Source organism: Curcuma longa, unplaced genomic scaffold (genome assembly GCF_044706935.1).
Source record: "Curcuma longa cultivar G26 ecotype Majalengka, Jawa Barat unplaced genomic scaffold, ITB_CL_G26_1.1 utg2646_np1212_2152390_RagTag, whole genome shotgun sequence".
In the NCBI taxonomy this organism is placed as follows: Eukaryota; Viridiplantae; Streptophyta; class Magnoliopsida; order Zingiberales; family Zingiberaceae; genus Curcuma; species Curcuma longa.
The window spans coordinates 1,755,719-1,774,102 of record NW_027435599.1 but is presented as its reverse complement, the minus strand read 5'-3'; the positions used below and the strand labels follow the sequence as shown (position 1 = coordinate 1,774,102).

The 18,384-nt window shown below is 37.5% G+C and overlaps 2 protein-coding genes and 1 pseudogene across 2 annotated transcripts; 1 reads left to right on the top strand and 2 right to left on the bottom strand.

The window, feature by feature from the left end:
- Nucleotides 1-2,175: 2,175 nt before the first annotated feature.
- Nucleotides 2,176-4,066, bottom strand: LOC141820106 (uncharacterized). The gene is made up of 6 exons (XM_074707387.1): nt 4,026-4,066; nt 3,795-3,825; nt 3,566-3,703; nt 3,272-3,358; nt 2,300-2,347; nt 2,176-2,226 (listed from the first exon to the last, which is right to left on the bottom strand). The coding sequence occupies exons 1-6, from the start codon at nt 4,064-4,066 to the stop codon at nt 2,176-2,178; spliced, it is 396 nt and encodes a 131-aa protein (XP_074563488.1).
- Nucleotides 4,049-8,079, top strand: LOC141820052 (uncharacterized). Its single transcript, XM_074707332.1, has 7 exons — nt 4,049-4,175; nt 4,252-4,287; nt 4,380-4,517; nt 4,725-4,811; nt 5,740-5,787; nt 5,861-5,937; nt 7,810-8,079. Exons 1-7 carry the CDS (start codon nt 4,101-4,103, stop codon nt 7,955-7,957), a joined length of 609 nt encoding a protein of 202 aa, XP_074563433.1. The 5' UTR covers nt 4,049-4,100; the 3' UTR covers nt 7,958-8,079.
- A 529-nt stretch (nt 8,080-8,608) lies between these two features.
- Nucleotides 8,609-11,406, bottom strand: LOC141819861 (uncharacterized; annotated as a pseudogene).
- Between the last annotated feature and the right edge of the window lie 6,978 nt (nt 11,407-18,384).

Genomic DNA, 18,384 nt, shown 5'->3' with positions numbered 1-18,384 from the left:
GTGCTGTCACTGTTGAAGAAATTTTTGTCAGCGAGACAGTTCCTAGCATTCTGAATAGTAAAATGATACATAGATGTCAACTTCTCAAGCTCCTGCATTAAAGAGACCCCAGTCATGGACTTTGAAATTTGTGACTGCGAGTTTGAAGACTTCGGCCAAAGGTAGACATCCAGCTCGGGCAGCAGGTACAGTTGGACCAGCGCCTACAACGCTTGCACTTTCGCTTAATGTGCTAAAATCACAAGCAATAAGATACAAGAATTTCAGATGCAATGTAATTGCCAAAGAATTTAACCATATTAATTGCAAAATTTAACCATGAAAACTTCAACAACAGATAGACTCACATCGCTTCGCTATAATTGCGCTATTTTTTTTTTAAATTTTCTTTTATTTAATTAGTTGTTTAATTTAAATTTACTTCCTTCCATATTATATAGATAGTCTCTTTAGTATTCTTAGTTTAACAATCATCCATCCAACAATAGAAGAAGTAGATTCCCTTCTTTATTTTTTTTATATATCCTAGTGTAGTTACTTATCAATAATCTTAGATTAACATAATGAAAGAAAACTCCACTAATTTTATGACATATGAAAGATATAAATTCTAGCTGCAAAGGTATTAAAATCAAAATAGAAGATGAACTTAGATGTAGGAGAACTAACTTGAAAATTCTAATATAATAGAAAAGAATGAAAATGAATATATTCACTAAAAAATGGACCATTAGACAAAAGATGAAATGAAACAAAAAATAGAAAACTTGACGTAGTAAGATAATTAACTTCACCTATACTAGGTGACATATGAAAGTGCATTAAAATTTTCATGCATGCACATTATATGAAGACAAACAATACAAAATTGTCATGCATAGTGGGAGTTATTTTTCCCATGAAAGTCCTAATCAAACTCACATCAAAACATCACATGAGTCATTTCAAAGTTACATGGATACACTAAATATCCCTTTTAGTACAAGAGATGTTTGATTCTTATCCAGACATACTCCTATATTGATGAGACAATTTCCAAAAAAAATAGAAATACTGTTAAGATGTTTGTGCCCATTTATAGTCATTTTTTGAGTCACAAAACTCATCAGCCGATTGATTGATTTTATTCATTAAGCTAAGAAATTTACTATGTGCATATGAGAGACATGTCAACTTTAGAAGAATTGCACAAGTAATTGATTGGTATAATATTGATGCATCTGATAGACTAAACCATAACCTCTCCACCTTTATCTATACAATTAAATTTAACTTTGTATAAACACTTGGTAAAGCATGAAAACCTTTTTTGAACACCTGGCACAATATTGAGTCATTCTGTGCGTTCACATTCTCTCTAAGCTATTAAACTTCTCTTGTAGACTCACTCTAAATAAACTATGACAAATTGTAGAATCCATCCAAGCGTAAAAAAAACTTATCAAAATGTCATCTGAAAGAAAGCTCTTCAAGTGATACACAAGATTTTTCAAGGACAGCACTAAATCTTCAAATTCTTTAAGAACTTGCACTCCATTATTATTTGGGTGATATTAAACATTTTTTTAGAAAATAATTTCTCCCTTGATGTTTCAACAGAGTGGCTAGGGGGTGGTTAAACAAATTTGAATTTTCAAAACAAAGAATAAGGATCCAAGAAGCGAGACTTCAAATGCAAACAGAAAAAATATGAAAAAATTACTATGAGAAATTCTATGCGGGTATATTTAGGCTTTTGATGTTATATGTACTACAGGAGGTTGAGTTGACAACTTGAATATAATAGGAAGTAAATATTTGAAGTTGATTGCGAACAATTCTAAACGCAGGTGTGGATGTAGCAATGCTAGCCAACTTGGCGTCCAGACAACTATACATCTTTGTATATCATTGAGCTTGCCTATCTTGTCTTATTGTGCTTACTTGTTTATTCTTATGTTTTTGCTTTAGCAGTGTTTAAGATATCGTTACATCCTGCTCACATACACTTAACACTTCCTTTCAAATAGCATTCATAAACTAATGTTGTCATATTTTGGAAAAGATCCATATAGCCAACTTCAAATAGTTGGTTTACCTTAGTAACTTAGGAAATGATTGATAGAAAAGGGAAAAGTGAATACAAAATAAAAATGGTACAAACTTAATTTATTACTAAGGGCTCATATGCAGTAATTAGCAGATCAAATGTTTATTTCCCCAAGGTTGCAAATTTGCTAAATATACCTGCAAGAAACAACTCGGGCATTCAAGTCTCCCTAAACCTTAGTTAAGTCATTAGGTGCAAAAGTGAACTTACTCGAACCAAATTTTGTGCCTCTCTCCCTTGCCTTCCCTTAGCAATGGCCTATAACAATATTATAAATATCTCACAAGAATAATAACAAAAAAAGAAAAGAAAGATAGGAAAAGATGAACAAAAAATAAATCAGAGGAGAATATAGTCGTAATCAGAGAAACAGAAAATTGCATAAATGTATGATCTTAACAGATATCAATTATAATATGAATCTCTTAGTTGTCTGGGAATAAAGCTAAAGAAGTATAGACCTACAGTCAATTAGAGCATCTCATCTTTCAATAAATATCATCTGTTATGCACATACATATACTGTAATTGCATTTTCAAGTTCAGATTAAGTTGAATCTGACTAATCTATTAGTTGTTTGTCAATCATTCAATTGCTGAAAGTAGTCAATTTACAACAGATGACAACTTCAGCAAGCAGTAAATGAATAATACATATTAAAAGAATACACAGAAAACATTTGATAAACATAAGTCATGGTATTTGGAATAATTTACGATAGTTAATCCAATAACCCAATCTAAACAAGGACAGAAGTTCTGCTTAAAACTCATTAAAACTAGCTTATATTGAATGTTGACACTAATTTGAATATAACCTTGAAAGATAATGGAATAAACAAATGTGCTATAAAGTTGTTAAAGAGCTAAAAGAATAGTGACGCCTGAACCATATTGGACAATTTTTTTATTAATTCTCATTATTTCCAAATACGGTTTCAAATCATGTATTTTATATTTATGCATTGTTAAACTGTCTAAGATTTAGACACATGAGTAAGCATATACCTGGACAAGGGTACCTATTTTATTTACAAGTCAGAATTGCACAAGACCAAAAAAACCACATTTAAATAGTTAATAACCACAATGTTTAAGTATTTTTCCTTTTAAACTATTACACACAAGCATGTAATCATATCCCAAGAAACCGTATCCAAATAAACATCACGAGTAGCTTACCATTTGAGCAACTGCAATTGAAGCTATTGCAGGACCATTGGTGCTGGTTAAACCGACAGCCTCGAGAGTACCAGACTGCTCAAGGACCTGTGTCGAGAGTCATGGAGGAAAACTATAAATAAACAGTTTATTCACCTTAGATTCTGATTTTTTTTTAAGAAAATGTATTTTAAATCTGATCATACTGGGCCAGTGTGAAACAATAAAATGGATTAGTTTGCAACTTATTAGCTATGGTTTTACATTAACAAAAATAATAATGGATAGCAAAACAATGGATGAAAAGTAATTTACCATAGTAACCTCTGCATCTTGTTCACCTGCAATGTCACGGAGAAACCAAACTGCACTTTCATTATCTCCAACCTCATGCTTAATATCTAACAGCTCAAAAATAAGGCTCTCATCCCGGTTGGGATCTGCAAACACTTCCTTCATTTTTAAAAAAAAAAGGATACTCCAATCTTAAACTCAAATTTGAAAAATCTGAGACTTAATTTGGGAACAAGCAAAATTTGGGTACCTGATAATCAGGCACTTCTCGAGAACTTTGTCTATGCAAAAGCAGCCATCAATGCATAATCATAGCAAAGTGAATTTTATCTTTGCCTAAAAATAAAGTTACCTGAAACCTCAGAATAAAGACCTAGAAATGGAGCTCCCAAATAAAGGGACGCACAACACAATCTTCTCCACTCATGTTGCTACTGCTTCTTAAGTGCTTCCCTTTCCCAATGGTCAAAAAATCCAACACTGCTTTATGCATATTTCAGCAGTGTTGGATTTTTTGACCATTGGGAAAGGGAAGCACTTAAGAAGCAGTAGCAACATGAGTGGAGAAGATTGTGTTGTGCGTCCTTTATTTGGGGGCTCCATTTCTAGTTGCTTTCCTCTGAGGTTTCAGGTAACTTTATTTTTAGGCAAGGATTAAAATTCACTTTGCTATGATTATGCATTGATGGCTGCTTTTGCATAATCAGGACGTGAGCAACCTTCGAGAAGTGCCTGATTATCAGGTACCCAAATTTTGCTTGTTACCAAATTAAGTCTCAGATTTTTCAAATTTGAGTTTAAGATTGGAGTATCCTTTTTTAAAAAAAAATTGAAGGAAGTGTTTGCAGATCCCGACCGGGATGAGAGCCTTATTTTTGAGCTGTTAGATATTAAGCATGAGGTTGGAGATAATGAAAGTGCAGTTTGGTTCCTCCGTGACATTGCAGGTGAACAAGATGCAGAGGATACTATGGTAAATTACTCTTCATCCAGTGTTTTGCTATCCATTATTATTTTTGTTAATGTAAAACCATAGCTAATAAGTTGCAAACTAATCCATTTTATTGTTTCACACTGGCCCAGTATGATCAGATTTAAAATACATTTTCTTAAAAAAAAATCAGAATCTAAGGTGAATAAACTGTTTATTTATAGTTTTCCTCCATGACTCTCGACACAGGTCCTTGAGCAGTCTGGTACTCTCGAGGCTGTCGGTTTAACCAGCACCAATGGTCCTGCAATAGCTTCAATTGCAGTTGCTCAAATGGTAAGCTACTCGTGATGTTTATTTGGATACGGTTTCTTGGGATATGGATTTTTACATGCTTGTGTGTAATAGTTTAAAAGGAAAAATACTTAAACATTGTGGTTATTAACTATTTAAATGTGGGTTTTTTTTGGTCTTGTCTGCAATTCTGACTTGTAAATAAAATAGGTACCCTTGTCCAGGTATATACTACTCATGTGTCTAAATCTTAGATAGTTTAACAATGCATAAATATAAAATACATGATTTGAAACCGTATTTGGAAATAATGAGAATTAATGAATTCTCAATATGGCTCAGGCGTCACTATTCTTTTAGCTCTTTAACAACTTTATAGCACATTTGTTTATTCCATTATCTTTCAAGGTTATATTCAAATTAGTGTCAACATTGAATATAAGCTAGTTTTAATGAGTTTTAAGCAGAACTTCTGTCCTTGTTTAGATTGGGTTATTGGATTAACTATCGTAGAGATTATTCCAAATACCATAGACTATGTTTATCAAATGTTTTCTGTGTATTCTTTTAATATGTCCTATTCATTTACTGCTTGCTGAAGTTGTCATCTGTTGTAAATTGACTACTTTCAGCAATTGAATGATTGACAAACAACTAATAGATTAGTCAGATTCAACTTAATCTGAACTTGAAAATGCAATTACAGTATATGTATGTGCATAACAGATGATATTTATTGAAAGATGAGATGCTCTAATTGACTGTAGGTCTATACTTCTTTAGCTTTATTCCCAGACAACTAAGAGATTCATATTATAATTGATATCTGTTAAGATCATACATTTATGCAATTTTCTGTTTCTCTGATTACGACTATATTCTCCTCTGATTTATTTTTTGTTCATCTTTTCCTATCTTTCTTTTCTTTTTTTGTTATTATTCTTGTGAGATATTTATAATATTGTTATAGGCCATTGCTAAGGGAAGGCAAGGGAGAGAGGCACAAAATTTGGTTCGAGTAAGTTCACTTTTGCACCTAATGACTTAACTAAGGTTTAGGGAGACTTGAATGCCCGAGTTGTTTCTTGCAGGTATATTTAGCAAATTTGCGCCTTAGGGAAGTGACAACTGATGTGCTAATTACTGCATATGAGCCCTTAGTAATAAAGTAAGTTTGTACCATTTTTATTTTGCGTTTATTCACTTTTCCTTTTCTATCAATCATTTCCTAAGTTACTAAGGTAAACCAACTATTTGAAGTTGGCTATATGGATCTTTTCCAAAATATGACAACATTAGTTATGAATGCTATTTGAAAGGAAGTGTTAAGTGTATGTGAGCAGGATGTAACGATATCTTAAACACTGCTAAAGCAAAAACATAAGAATAAACAAGTAAGCACAATAAGACAAGATAGGCAAGCTCAATGATATACAAAGATGTATAGTCGTCTGGACGCCAAGTTGGCTAGCATTGCTACATCCACACCTGCGTTTAGAATTGTTCGCAATCAACTTCAAATATTTACTTCCTATTATACTCAAGTTGTCAACTCAACCTCCTGTAGTACATATAACATCAAAAGCCTAAATATACCCGCATAGAATTTCTCATAGTAATTTTTTCATATTTTTGCTGTTTGCATTTGAAGTCTCGCTTCCTGGATCCTTATTCTTTGTTTCGAAAATTCAAATTTGTTTAACCACCCCCTAGCCACTCTGTTGAAACATCAAGGGGGAAATTATTTTCTAAAAAAATGTTTAATATCACCCAAATAATAATGGAGTGCAAGTTCTTAAAGAATTTGAAGATTTATTGCTGTCCTTGAAAAATCTTGTGTATCACTTGAAGAGCTTTCTTTCAGATGGCATTTTGATAAGTTTCTTTTACGCTTGGATGGATTCTACAATTTGTCATAGTTTATTTAGAGTGAGTCTACAAGAGTAGCTTAATAGCTTAGTGAGAATGTGAATACACAGAATGACTCAATATTGTGCCAAGTGTTCAAAAAAGGTTTTCATGCTTTACCAAGTGTTTATACAAAGTTAAATTTAATTGTATAGATAAAGGTGGAGAGGTTATGGTTTAGTCTATCGGATGCATCAATATTATACCAATCAATTACTTGTGCAATTCTTCTAAAGTTTAAATTTCTTAGTTTAATGGATAAAATCAATCAATCGGCTGATGAGTTTTGTGACTCAAAAAATGACTATAAATGGGCACAAACATCTTAACAGTATATCTATTTTTTTTTGGAAATTGCCTCATCAATATAGGAGTATGTCTGGATAAGAACCAAACATCTCCTTGTGACTAAAAGGGATATTTAGTGTATCCATGTAACTTTGAAATGACTCATGTGATGTTTTGATGTGAGTTTGATTAGGACTTTCATGGGAAAAATAACTCCCACTATGCATGACAATTTTGTATTGTTTGTCTTCATATAATGTGCATGCATGAAAATTTTAATGCACTTTCATATGTCACCTAGTATAGGTGAAGTTAATTATCTTACTACGTCAAGTTTTCTATTTTTTGTTTCATTTCATCTTTTGTCTAATGGTCCATTTTTTAGTGAATATATTCATTTTCATTCTTTTCTATTATATTAGAATTTTCAAGTTAGTTCTCCTACATCTAAGTTCATCTTCTATTTTGATTTTAATACCTTTGCAGCTAGAATTTATATCTTTCATATGTCATAAAATTAGTGGAGTTTTCTTTCTTTATGTTAATCTAAGATTATTGATAAGTAACTACACTAGGATATATAAAAAAACAATAAAGAAGGGAATCTACTTCTATGTTTGGATGGATGACTGTTAAACTAAGAATACTAAAGACAATAAATTTAAATTAAACAACTAATTAAATAAAAGAAAATTTTAAAAAAAAACAGTGCAATTATAGCGAAGTGATGTGAGTCTATCTGTTGTTGAAGTTTTCATGGTTAAATTTTGCAATTAATATGGTTAAATTCTTTGGCAATTACATTGCATCTGAAATTCTTGTATCTTATTGCTTGTGATTTTAGCACATCAAGCGAAAGTGCAAGCGTTGTAGGCGCTGGTCCAACTGTACCTGCTGCCCAAGCTGGATGTCTACCTTTGGCCGAAGTCTTCAAACTCGCAGTCACAAATTTCAAAGTCCATGACTGGGGTCTCTTTAATGCAGGAGCTTGAGAAGTTGACATCTATGTATCTTTTTACTATTCAGAATGCTAGGAACTGTCTCGCTGACAAAAATTTCTTCAACAGTGACAGCACTGATAAACATATGGTGATCTAATTCTAAAGCAGGTGTACCTGTTGGATATATATATATATGTACGTATTGTAGTCTTACGAGGGACGAAAGGGGCCAGTGAGGCATATCATGTTTTGTCTATTTTGTGAAATTTAGGTACAGTTTTCATGGTAACTGTTGTCTATCATTCGGTCATAATGGCTGGGAGAACATCGACCATGGGCACACTCCTACTCTTCCATGGCTTGCAGCCTTGTGAGAAGCTTAATACAGAGCCGTGGCTTGCATCCTTGTGAAAAGCTTAATACAGAGCCGTGCTGTTGTAAGGTCTAAATGCACAGTAGGCGGCATGCAACACGGAATCTAAAAGGTTGGTAAATCTTTTTCTCAGTGGACTGTAAAAGTTACATCCTTTAGCTTCAGCTCAATTTCTTCTTGTTTTCTTTTGCTACATCTCTTCCATTAACATGCTGTGGTGCTCAAAACGACAGATACCAAAAAGACGTAAGAAAAAGGAGATGGCAGTGACAAGCTTTCGCAGCCAAAGTGATGAACCTGAGCAAAACATGGATGGCCATGGCAGAGATGAGAAATGATTTTCAGGTCGCTCTCCAATCATGCATGAGCTTTCCACCTCTCTGCCTTCTTTTTACCACTGTGAAGTGGCAGGCAGGATGATCAAGGTAAGGGCTGGGAGGGGCCTCCACTTTGCTGGACGACTTCATTTCATCTTGAGTTGATGATCATGAGTGACAAATAAAAGGACAAGATACAAATTTTGCATGGACTTTCCATTGATATTGTTATTGAACAAGCTACATAACAGCAATACCACAGAATGTGATCGACATTTCGAGCAGTGGATAATACAGTTTTGCTTAGCTTACCGAAGTGGGCAGAATCATTCAAATCAGATTGGTAGATCAACTCAGAACCCAATTCCGGTGGCTCCGATCGGCCGATGCCGGTCCTTCCAAAAGCAGGCATCCGGTGTCAGCTTCGCCGATGGCCTCATCGGCTCCGACTTGCACCGTGTTAGCACTAGTGGCCCATACGCAGAAGGTGGCACCGGAGTGGGCACTGCACCAGCATTGCCTCTCAACTTCTTCTCTGCCTCTGGCGCAGAGGGTGGTGCCGGTGGAGGAGGAGATGGCAGTGGAGGCGGCTGAGGTATCTCCGGGATTGAAATAACAGCTTCCTTGTTCTCCATGCTTCTGTCACTTGTGTTCCCACTGTTTACCTCGTCTTTATTTGCTTCATTCAGTGTAGTGTTTCTTGTGCCATTGTTGCTGCCAGCGGCGGCGCTTGTGGAGGTATCAGTCATGTTGCCGATAGCAGCGGTGGCTTTGGAAGGCTGCCGAGGCCGATAATTAGGGTGGTGAAGCTGCCATTGTAGGAAGTCGTTGCTGCAAACCCAAGTTTCTTTGGAAACCTCCATTGATAACTTTGGTTCATACATCATTAGGAGAAGGCAGTCAGGCAACGCCGTGCTCTTCTTCTCCGGCTCTTTCTTCTCTCCCACCTCCGATCCTACCGCCCTTTCCCCTCCTCCGGCTCGATCGATTACTTCACCGGAGTCCTCTTTTTCTTCGACGCAAGGAGAATTTTGAACCACAATCTTGTCCGTTAATCCTTTCTCTTTGGCTGAGAATTCTTCTGTAACCATCTTATCTTAGTCCTAGACCATCCTTCTCGACGGAGAAACTCCACCTCCCCTTGGCTTCGCCGGAGAAACTTGCTCTCCTTGCTTCCTTGTCGCTGCCCAAGGTCGACCTCCCTACCTCCCTGTCGGTGGAGAAGCTATGCCGCCGCCTGTCCCTCTCTCTGGAAGCCGAGCTGCGCCTCTTGCTCGTCTCCTTCGATCTGGAAGAATGCCTGTTGGATGCTCTCCTTCCTTTTTCATCTTCCTTTCCTTCTGCTTTCTTATCCTCCATGGGAGTCTTGTTCTCGATCTCTTCCGAATCTGCTTTCTCTGCATCAGTTACAGCTACTTCTTCCTGAGTTCTTTCTTCGATTCATCAGGAACGAGTCGCATCGTCTCTTCTTTTGCCTCTTCTGCTATCAAAATCGCACCTTGATCGCCTCCTCGCATTCCTTCATCGCCTTGCGATTTCAGCTCCTCTTTAGCAACTTCAAAATCCCTCTTTTCTCCCTCTGATGCTCCATCTGCACCATCTTCCTCCCCTTTCCCGTCGCCCTCGTCCACGCGCACCTGCATCGCCGGCGACTCCCAGAACCGGCTCGCCAGTGCAGCCATCTGCACCGGATCGGATCGACATCTCATCAGAAGCAGAGCATTCTTGGGGGGAATGCAAATGCTAACCCTAGCTTCCTCGTCTTCTTTATTTTCCCCTTTCTCCAACACCATCACCACCTCTTCCCTCGTCTCCAGCTCCAAGTCTTCTCCGTCTATGCGCTCTTTCACTAGCATCGTCATCTCCCTTTGCTTCCGATCATCCATCTCCCTTCTCTTCCCGTCGTTGGCGTCGGGAACTGCCATCAGCCACCGTGCCAACACGGCGCCGCAAGAATTCGACCTCTTTTCGGCTTCCTTCCCTTCGCCGGACCGCGAAGAGGAACACAGGGATCTTCCGCCGCAGGGGAAGAAGCAATTGAACTCCGACCCGATCGCCCGCAGCGCCTCGCAGATGCTCACAGGAAGCTGGTAGACCCACCTCTGGTTCCTGCTCGGAAGGCACTCGCGCATCCCGCCGATCCCCTCCGTCCGCCGGAAGCTGGCCTCGATCTCGCTGCCCCGCATCGAGCGCGACCGCATTGCGACGCCCTTGCCCTTGGCGGCGGCGGCAGCAGCGGCGGCGGCGGCCTTCTTCTTGCTCTTGACGCGGACCTGGCCGATGCAGGTGACCTTGGGCGAGGAGGGTTCGGCGGCCTCAAAGGCGACGCCTTTCCGCCGCCCCCCGACCACCGAGGGAAACATCGGCGACTGGCCGCCCTTGACGCTCCCGCTGCTGCGGAGGCGGCGGCTGAGCGAGGACGAGAGCGACGGCCCCGCCGAGGCCTCGCGTCCGCGGCCGGGACTGAGGACGGACTTCGAAGAGGGCGCGCGCATGGCGGCGGTGCCGCCGGCGGACGACGCCGCACCGCCGGACGGCTGGGAGCCGAAGCAGAAGAACAGATCCCGACCACGCATCCGGCGGCGCGAATGGGGGTGCTCCGCCCCGCCCGCAGACGAAGAAGCCTTCCTCCGCCGCCTCATCTACGCAATCAATCAAAGAAAGGGAAAGGAGATGAAACAGCCCTTCGCCTTGGGTCTTGAGATCGCGGAGAAACTCAAGATCCACGATAAATAAAACGAATAAACAAACAAATCTAGGGTTTGCCACTGCGCAGCACAGAGACCATGGCGATGACAGCAACACCAACACCGAGCTGCTTCAGGGTGGAAGCCAAGAGAAAGACACAGAGACAGCAAATTAAATGGCGCAGCGTATTTCCATCTCACAAACGCCCTCACTCCTTCCCTTTTATTACCAAACTGCCACAATAAAAAAAACCTTTTTAAAAAATTAGATTCGCAGGAGATTTTGTCTGCTTGCGATCGCATAGGGTTGACCACGGTCACCCCGCATAATCGAAGCACAACCCAAAACGACACAACACGGCGTCGGGTGGGGCCCTCGGCCCAAAAGCAATAGCCAGTCACTGCTAAATCTAAGGATGGACCACTTCTCATAATTCATGAGAGGAAAAAATAATAATAATAATAAAAAAGATGCACTGGTGTTTATTTTAATTATCAATTTTTATTTTTTTATCTTAAAATATCCCTATTTTGTTTAAAAATATTCCCTAGTTATAATAATTATTTAGAATAATTATTTTTTAATTTGCAATGTCTCTTCGGATAATAAAAATAAAGGATATCCTTCAACCTCAGGTTTTTTAATTAGTATTTAATTGTTTGTTTTAATTATAAAAATAAGTTTAAGGTGGTAATTGTTAGTGATTAGTGAAGTTGTAATTGGAGAAAGAGAGAGGGCACATGGGATGAGGGGGAAAGGGAAAAGAAGCAGCAGAAGGTTCCAAAAATCTTGTATGAAGGTTGGCACGTGAGCGAGAGGTGGAGGACAGCTTATTATTATTATTATTATTTGTTTTGAAAAATAGAATGATTAATAAATAAATTAATTAATTAATGAGTAAGTTTAACAGATAGCTAGGTCACCTGGGCGTCGAGCATGACGATGGATGGCATGCAAATTATTGTCACTGTAGGTGTAAACGTAGTAAGTTGTTAGCGAACCATTCGGGGTCTCGATTAAAAAAAAAAAATTCATTCGATTAAGCTAATGAGTCAAGTTCGAACTTGATTTCAAACTTGAAAATATTATTGAGCCAACTTAAGCTTAACAGTATTTAGTTCGTGAACTCGTGAACATATTCTTTTGGAGATTCACGAACATGTTCGTTAAGAAGCTTGTTTATCATATTATATATATAATAATATTCGAGACGTCCGGAGCAGTAACAATGTATTACGGTTAAATCATTTAAGATTTTTCTTTTAGAATTTAAGGATTGAATTATAATATTAAACATAAAAAAAAAATTTAGTTGCTTAGGAGGTGTGTCAGATAATAAGTACGGAATAATAATCTGATACATCTTGTGAGCAACTAATTTATTTTTATTTTATTTTTTTTATATTTAATATTATAATTCAACTCCTAAATCCTAAAGTTAAAATCTTAAATGACTTAACCTTAAACTAAAAAATAAATAACTAATATAAAAATTAAAAAAATTACACTGTTAGTGTTTTGGGCGCCCGAAACACTTATGGACACTCTGAATATTCTTTCACAGACGAATCACACATTATAAGACACACAATATATATAACGAGTTGAGCTCGTTTAACTTTTAAATGAGTCATTTTTAAACCGAGCTCAAGCTATTTGTGAACTATTTAATTTCAATATAAGCTGAACTCGAACTTAAGAATTAAAGTTCGAATCGAACTGATCAAGTCAAGCTTGAGCTTAGGGAAAACGAATTGAGCTCGAGCCTCTTAATGTTCGGCTCGATTTGATTACACCCTTAGTTATTGCTTGGGGACCCTAATCCCTAAATCCTAATACAGCTCATAAATTTTAAGATTCAATAACCCTAAAACTAAAACTTCCTACCTTAGACAAGTCAAAAAGGAGAGAGTTAATAATGATAAGCTTCAGCGCTCTCTCTTTTTGTTCCATTTTCTTTCTCAGTCTCAAACTCTTCCTTAGTGATTGAACATATAATTAAGTTCATCACTAAACTTTGTTATTGGTGTATAGAGATAAGAGGTGAATTTTGGATGCAACAATTATTGTAAAATATGCTCATGTTAATTATTATTATTTGGCCAATTGCTCTAAAAATCATTTCAGAATTTTGTTTTTATGATTTTCTTTTTAAATTTATCTAAGAACAATGATGGGTATATATGATGTGGTAAAAATCTATCGCATCATTCAAGATTGCTGACAATATCTTCTTTTTGTGACATGATTGATTTTGTAAGAATAACACATGTCAGAGGACTTGTCGAGAGTTATCGTTATGGCTGCGTTTGGTTTCAGAGACAGGGACATAAATACAGAGACAGAGTAGAAACTTTTGTCTCTGTCCCCGTTTGATTTTGAGAGACAGATACAAAAATAGGATTTCTGTCTCCGTCTTTGTCTCCATTTCTGTCCACTGTAAAAATTGGGACACTGAAACGGAGACGGAGACAAAAACTACCCATCTCCGCTTCCGGCACCGTCGCGCCGCCGTCCGGTCATCGCCGGCCGCCAGGCCGAGCGCGTTGGACGCGCAACTCGCCGGCGCTCCGGCCGACGTCGGATTCCGGTCGGATTGTGGGCGGAAATTTGGTCGGAATCCGACCAAAAACAGAGCCCTGCGCACCCCAGCCACTGTTGGCCGGATTCCGGTCGAATTTCGGCCGAATCGGGGTCGGAGTCCGATCGCGGTCGACGCGCCCGGCGCCGGCGTGTCGACCGCGGCCGGACTCCGACCCTGATATGCGCCAGGCGCGTCGACCGCGGTCGGACTCCGACCTCGATTCGACCGGAATCCGGCCGAATTCCGGCCGAAATCAGCCAACAGTGTCCCTGTCTATGTATTACCAAACACGATACAGAGACCATTGTAAATGCATCCCTGTCTCTACTGTATTTCTGTCTCTGTATTTCTGTCTCTGTATTTCTGTCTACTGTAAACCAAACGCAGCCTATAAGATCTTTTTGCCTAATTGAGAAAAGGAAAAAAAATGTAGAAGATAAAGAGGATTGGGATTAAGGTTAATGTCCAAATATATCTCCTTTCATCATTACCTATATTACCTATGCTATTCATAGTCTCATGCTTTTAAACCATAACTGATTAATGGATTTCAGATTGTCATTTACGGGGTTATATGGAGGTATAAATAAGGACTCTATGTGACATGTCCTTGACTCAATCAACGTAGGCTTTACGTGGCATATCCTTAACTCAATCAATGTAGATTTGAGTCACTCGGAGTCTTAGCTGCACCTAGTTTGGGTTGGATTAGATCATGCTAACTTTGGATTCAGCTGAGTACTTATTGAGAGCTCGGGAGTAATTAAAGCAACTTTGTCGAATTCAACAAAGTTGGGGCTGAGTCAACGGAAGACTTTCTTGAACAGATTAACAAGATTGAACTAGCGTGTAGTAGAGCAAGAGGCACATCAGTTACGGAAAAGACATCAAGTCAAAAGGTCTGATGGTTATCTTATCAACAATAATGAGCATTGGCTGGAGGGGTGCAATAGTTACAAATACAGGGGGCTATGTAGCCGCCTAGAATAATGATGCCAAATAAAGGGAAGGCGTGCAACCATTACAAGAGCAAAACGTCTTTTTCTCTATATAAGGTAGTCATTTCAACAACAAAAAAAAAATTCAATTCTTCTACTATTCTTTAAATCTACTGCACTGCAAGCAGGATTAGAGGGGACACGCCAAGATACGTCTTAGCCCCTTTCTAATCTTATGTTAGTCTCTTTCAAAAAAGCTGATTCATCAGGATTTTTTCTATTCGACACCAGGCCACTAAAGACAGATTGGCTAGGAGTCAAGTCGATAAAAGCCGAGTCAATTGAAGAGATCAATCCAACAACTGACTCAGCAAAAGTCAACAAGGGATGAACCAGTGGAAGTTGATCCATCCCTCAATCTCAGATTAGATCATAGTGTTAGACAGACACTATAAAAAAATAGGTATTAAAACATGTCCATACTATGAACTTATTTTCTCTTGTTTATCATGCACACCTCCTCCTTTGAGTAAATTTGATTTAGTAGCCACTTAAAAAAGTTTAAGCTATTAAGAAAGAGATCAATCTACACTGTAAGCATCTAGTATTTGTTACTGCTCACAACTGTGCAAGGAGTTCCAATATAAACAAACGTATGCTTGTTGCAGTATCCACAGCAAGTAGCTATTTTTTAGTACAAATGAAAACAGAGAATTGCAGTTTACCTCTAGATGTGTTTCTTATTCACCTTAATGCTTCCTGTCCATTCTGTATCTTGAATATAGATTGTCTTTTTTTAATTGAAGTCAATTTTATCTTCTAAGATTCATTGGTGAAGCATCTCTGATTCAGATTGTCTAGTATTTTTATAATGGAAGCTAATCCAGCTAGTAGTTGGCAGGGGACATATTGGATCATATTTATTTTCATTATTCTTATATGGATAAACAGAATGCCATCTTTGAAGTCCTTCCACGACAACATGAACAAAATAGTGATAGGTGATCAAGTTTTGTCTCAGGTCCCAAGAATATCTACAGGAAATTCATTTTTCTCAATTTGAAAAAAATTGTCATTCTTAGCGTCTATAATATTTTGCCTGATATGATGACTATATTTGACCATTTTATTCTAAGTTGGCTTTTTTATGAGCAAGAGAATATATTTGAAATAATGATGAATAAAGACACCCAACATATTTCCGTGCTGAATGAACAAGGAAGTGTATTAGAATTAACTTTGGACTAAATGGATAAAGGTGGTACCTTGGACTTGGTTTTTTGTAAACAATTACCTAAACACAGGCATTGGGGTTTGGGCTTCTCCAATCAGTCTATTGAAAGAAAGTAATTGGCTTTCTCAGCCCTTCATTTATTGACTATGTTGGCTACATTGATGGGATTGGGCAAGATGTATGTTCACTACAGCCATTCAGATTGTGTATTTTCTATGTGGAAAATACAGTATCTTATTCAGGAATAGTTTGCAAATGGTCTTGCTTTCCAAGAAGATTTGCAAGCAGCTATAAACTAATTCTTGGTTGACTTAGTGACTATTGAACTGCATCCCGTCTATACATTTTGCTTTGGAGCAACTTGTTTATGATATTTTTCATATTACTTTTTAAAAATATTCTATCTTGCTTTTTTACATGTATTTAGCATTTCTAAATTCAGGATGCATTGGAATATCCATCAGAAATTGAATTTGCTCTTTGCGAGTGTATTTCTATATTCAAAGAGGTACACCATACATGCATTGTTTCTTTTTTTCTTAAATCTTAGTTATTTAGCAGTCTATCCTAGATTGAAATCTACTCAAGATTATTGTCTAGTTAAGAGATAGTGTGTTGTGCCTGTTCACGGTGTACTAACATTTAGCTGCATCTGAAACTTCAGTTTGAAAATAGCTTTAAAATTTAGTTCTGGCTCAGCTCTTTGAGAAAGTAAACTACCTATTTAACTGAACAATTCTATGGGTGAACACAGATATGTTTTCAGCATGCAATTCAAAGTCTGAAGACATGTTTTTGTTGATTTTGTTCCACTCAAAGTTTGAAATTGAACTCCTCTTTTCATGAACATAACATCAACTTCTGTATTCTATATGAACACAACCGTTATTGTCTGTGATTCACCCGTGGTGACAACAGCTAAGCATTTCAGTAGTTAAACTCCTTGTTCTGCTCAAGTTCCGCACTGTTGTGTAGATTACCATAGCTCAATTCATATCATCTATAACTCAGTTTAAATACTTTTTGTTTATCATGTGTCATGATTTGTGCTATGCTTTATGATTCATTGATACCCACACGTAACGCCCTCCATATTCTTTCTTAAATGGGTAAAAATAACTGAATTTTGCTCATCCAAACCCCAGTGGATTTTTAACATATGTTGGGTGAAGCCTCTGCTTTGCAATAACCAAGACTTTTTGCAAGAGAAACTTATCGATGGTTTAAGAGGCGGCGAAGGTAGAAATTAAAATTGAAAAGGAAAAAATCTTCTGGTTATTGACCTCCTTTTTTGGAGCAAGTCAATGCTATTGATGTTCTTTAGTGGTTAGTTATACTTAGTTTTCTCCATGAGGCTCACAAAGTTCTCGACGCAAATATTGAACCAGCAGAACCCCAAACTGCAAGGAATGAGTATTATCAATTGTTAAAGAGTACCAATTATTGCCTTTAGACAAACAGTTGTTATTTTATGATAAACATTGTGGATTGAAATGCCAGTTTGTCATGGAAAAAATCTCTTCCATGTTTGTCCATTATAAAAAAAATCTCATTTGGTATTGAATTGCAACTGCTTGGCAAGTTTCCTGATAGACTGTGTTAATCATTTATTCTTTTCTTCTTATGTAGTCTTACAAATGGAGCATGGTATTGAAATACCCCGATGTCGAGAAGCATTACATCTTGTGCTTGAAGCACCTGGTGGATCTTACCATCACAATTATGAAAAATCCAGCCTTTGAAAAAATTATCAATGAATCACAGAAGTCGAAAGCACTGAAGGATTTGGTAGATGAAGCACGGCAAATAGAAGCTGAACTATCATCAAAGCAGCATTAGGATCGAACATGTTGTAACTTTAAGACCTGCAATTGAGAGGGACAGAGGACGGAAGAACGGTCCAGTCTCCATAAGTTAAATATTTCATTAATTCATTTTTATCTCGAGTATGTCTTCCCTAACCGTCATTGTTAACTACATAATTTGTCTCCCAAAGCATGAATTTTTGCTCTATACTCGCAACTTCGGATGGGTAACCGATACATCAATCTCTGTGATTGAGCTATGTTAGTGTCTGAATATAAGAACTTGTTCATATCAATAAGTTACTGACTGCTCATAGTCATCATGCACATTCATGTAATGCCATCTTTTTTGAAAGTGCATCATGGATCTGTTTCCTGATTACAAATGTTTTCCCTTAGTTTTTTTCTCTTTGCACTGTATCGAAGAGTAATGAAAATATTGATATCTTTATTTTTTTATAATTCAGGTATTCAAATTTTGTTAGATTAATTTTAGAAGTAGATAATCTCTCAAGAGAGTTTTAATATATATTTAAACA

Coding starts and splice junctions, on each gene's coding strand:
- LOC141820106 (XM_074707387.1), bottom strand. CDS start 4,066: ATGGTCAAAAAATCCAACACTGCTGAAATATGCATAAAGCA. Junction 3,826..4,025: donor GCTGAAATATGCATAAAGCA/GTGTTGGATTTT, acceptor GCTTTTGCATAG/ACAAAGTTCTCGAGAAGTGC. Junction 2,227..2,299: donor AGGCACAAAATTTGGTTCGA/GTAAGTTCACTT, acceptor TGTTTCTTGCAG/GTATATTTAGCAAATTTGCA.
- LOC141820052 (XM_074707332.1), top strand. CDS start 4,101: ATGAGTGGAGAAGATTGTGTTGTGCGTCCTTTATTTGGGGGCTCCATT. Junction 4,288..4,379: donor GAGAAGTGCCTGATTATCAG/GTACCCAAATTT, acceptor AAAAAATTGAAG/GAAGTGTTTGCAGATCCCGA. Junction 5,938..7,809: donor TATGAGCCCTTAGTAATAAA/GTAAGTTTGTAC, acceptor TTGTGATTTTAG/CACATCAAGCGAAAGTGCAA.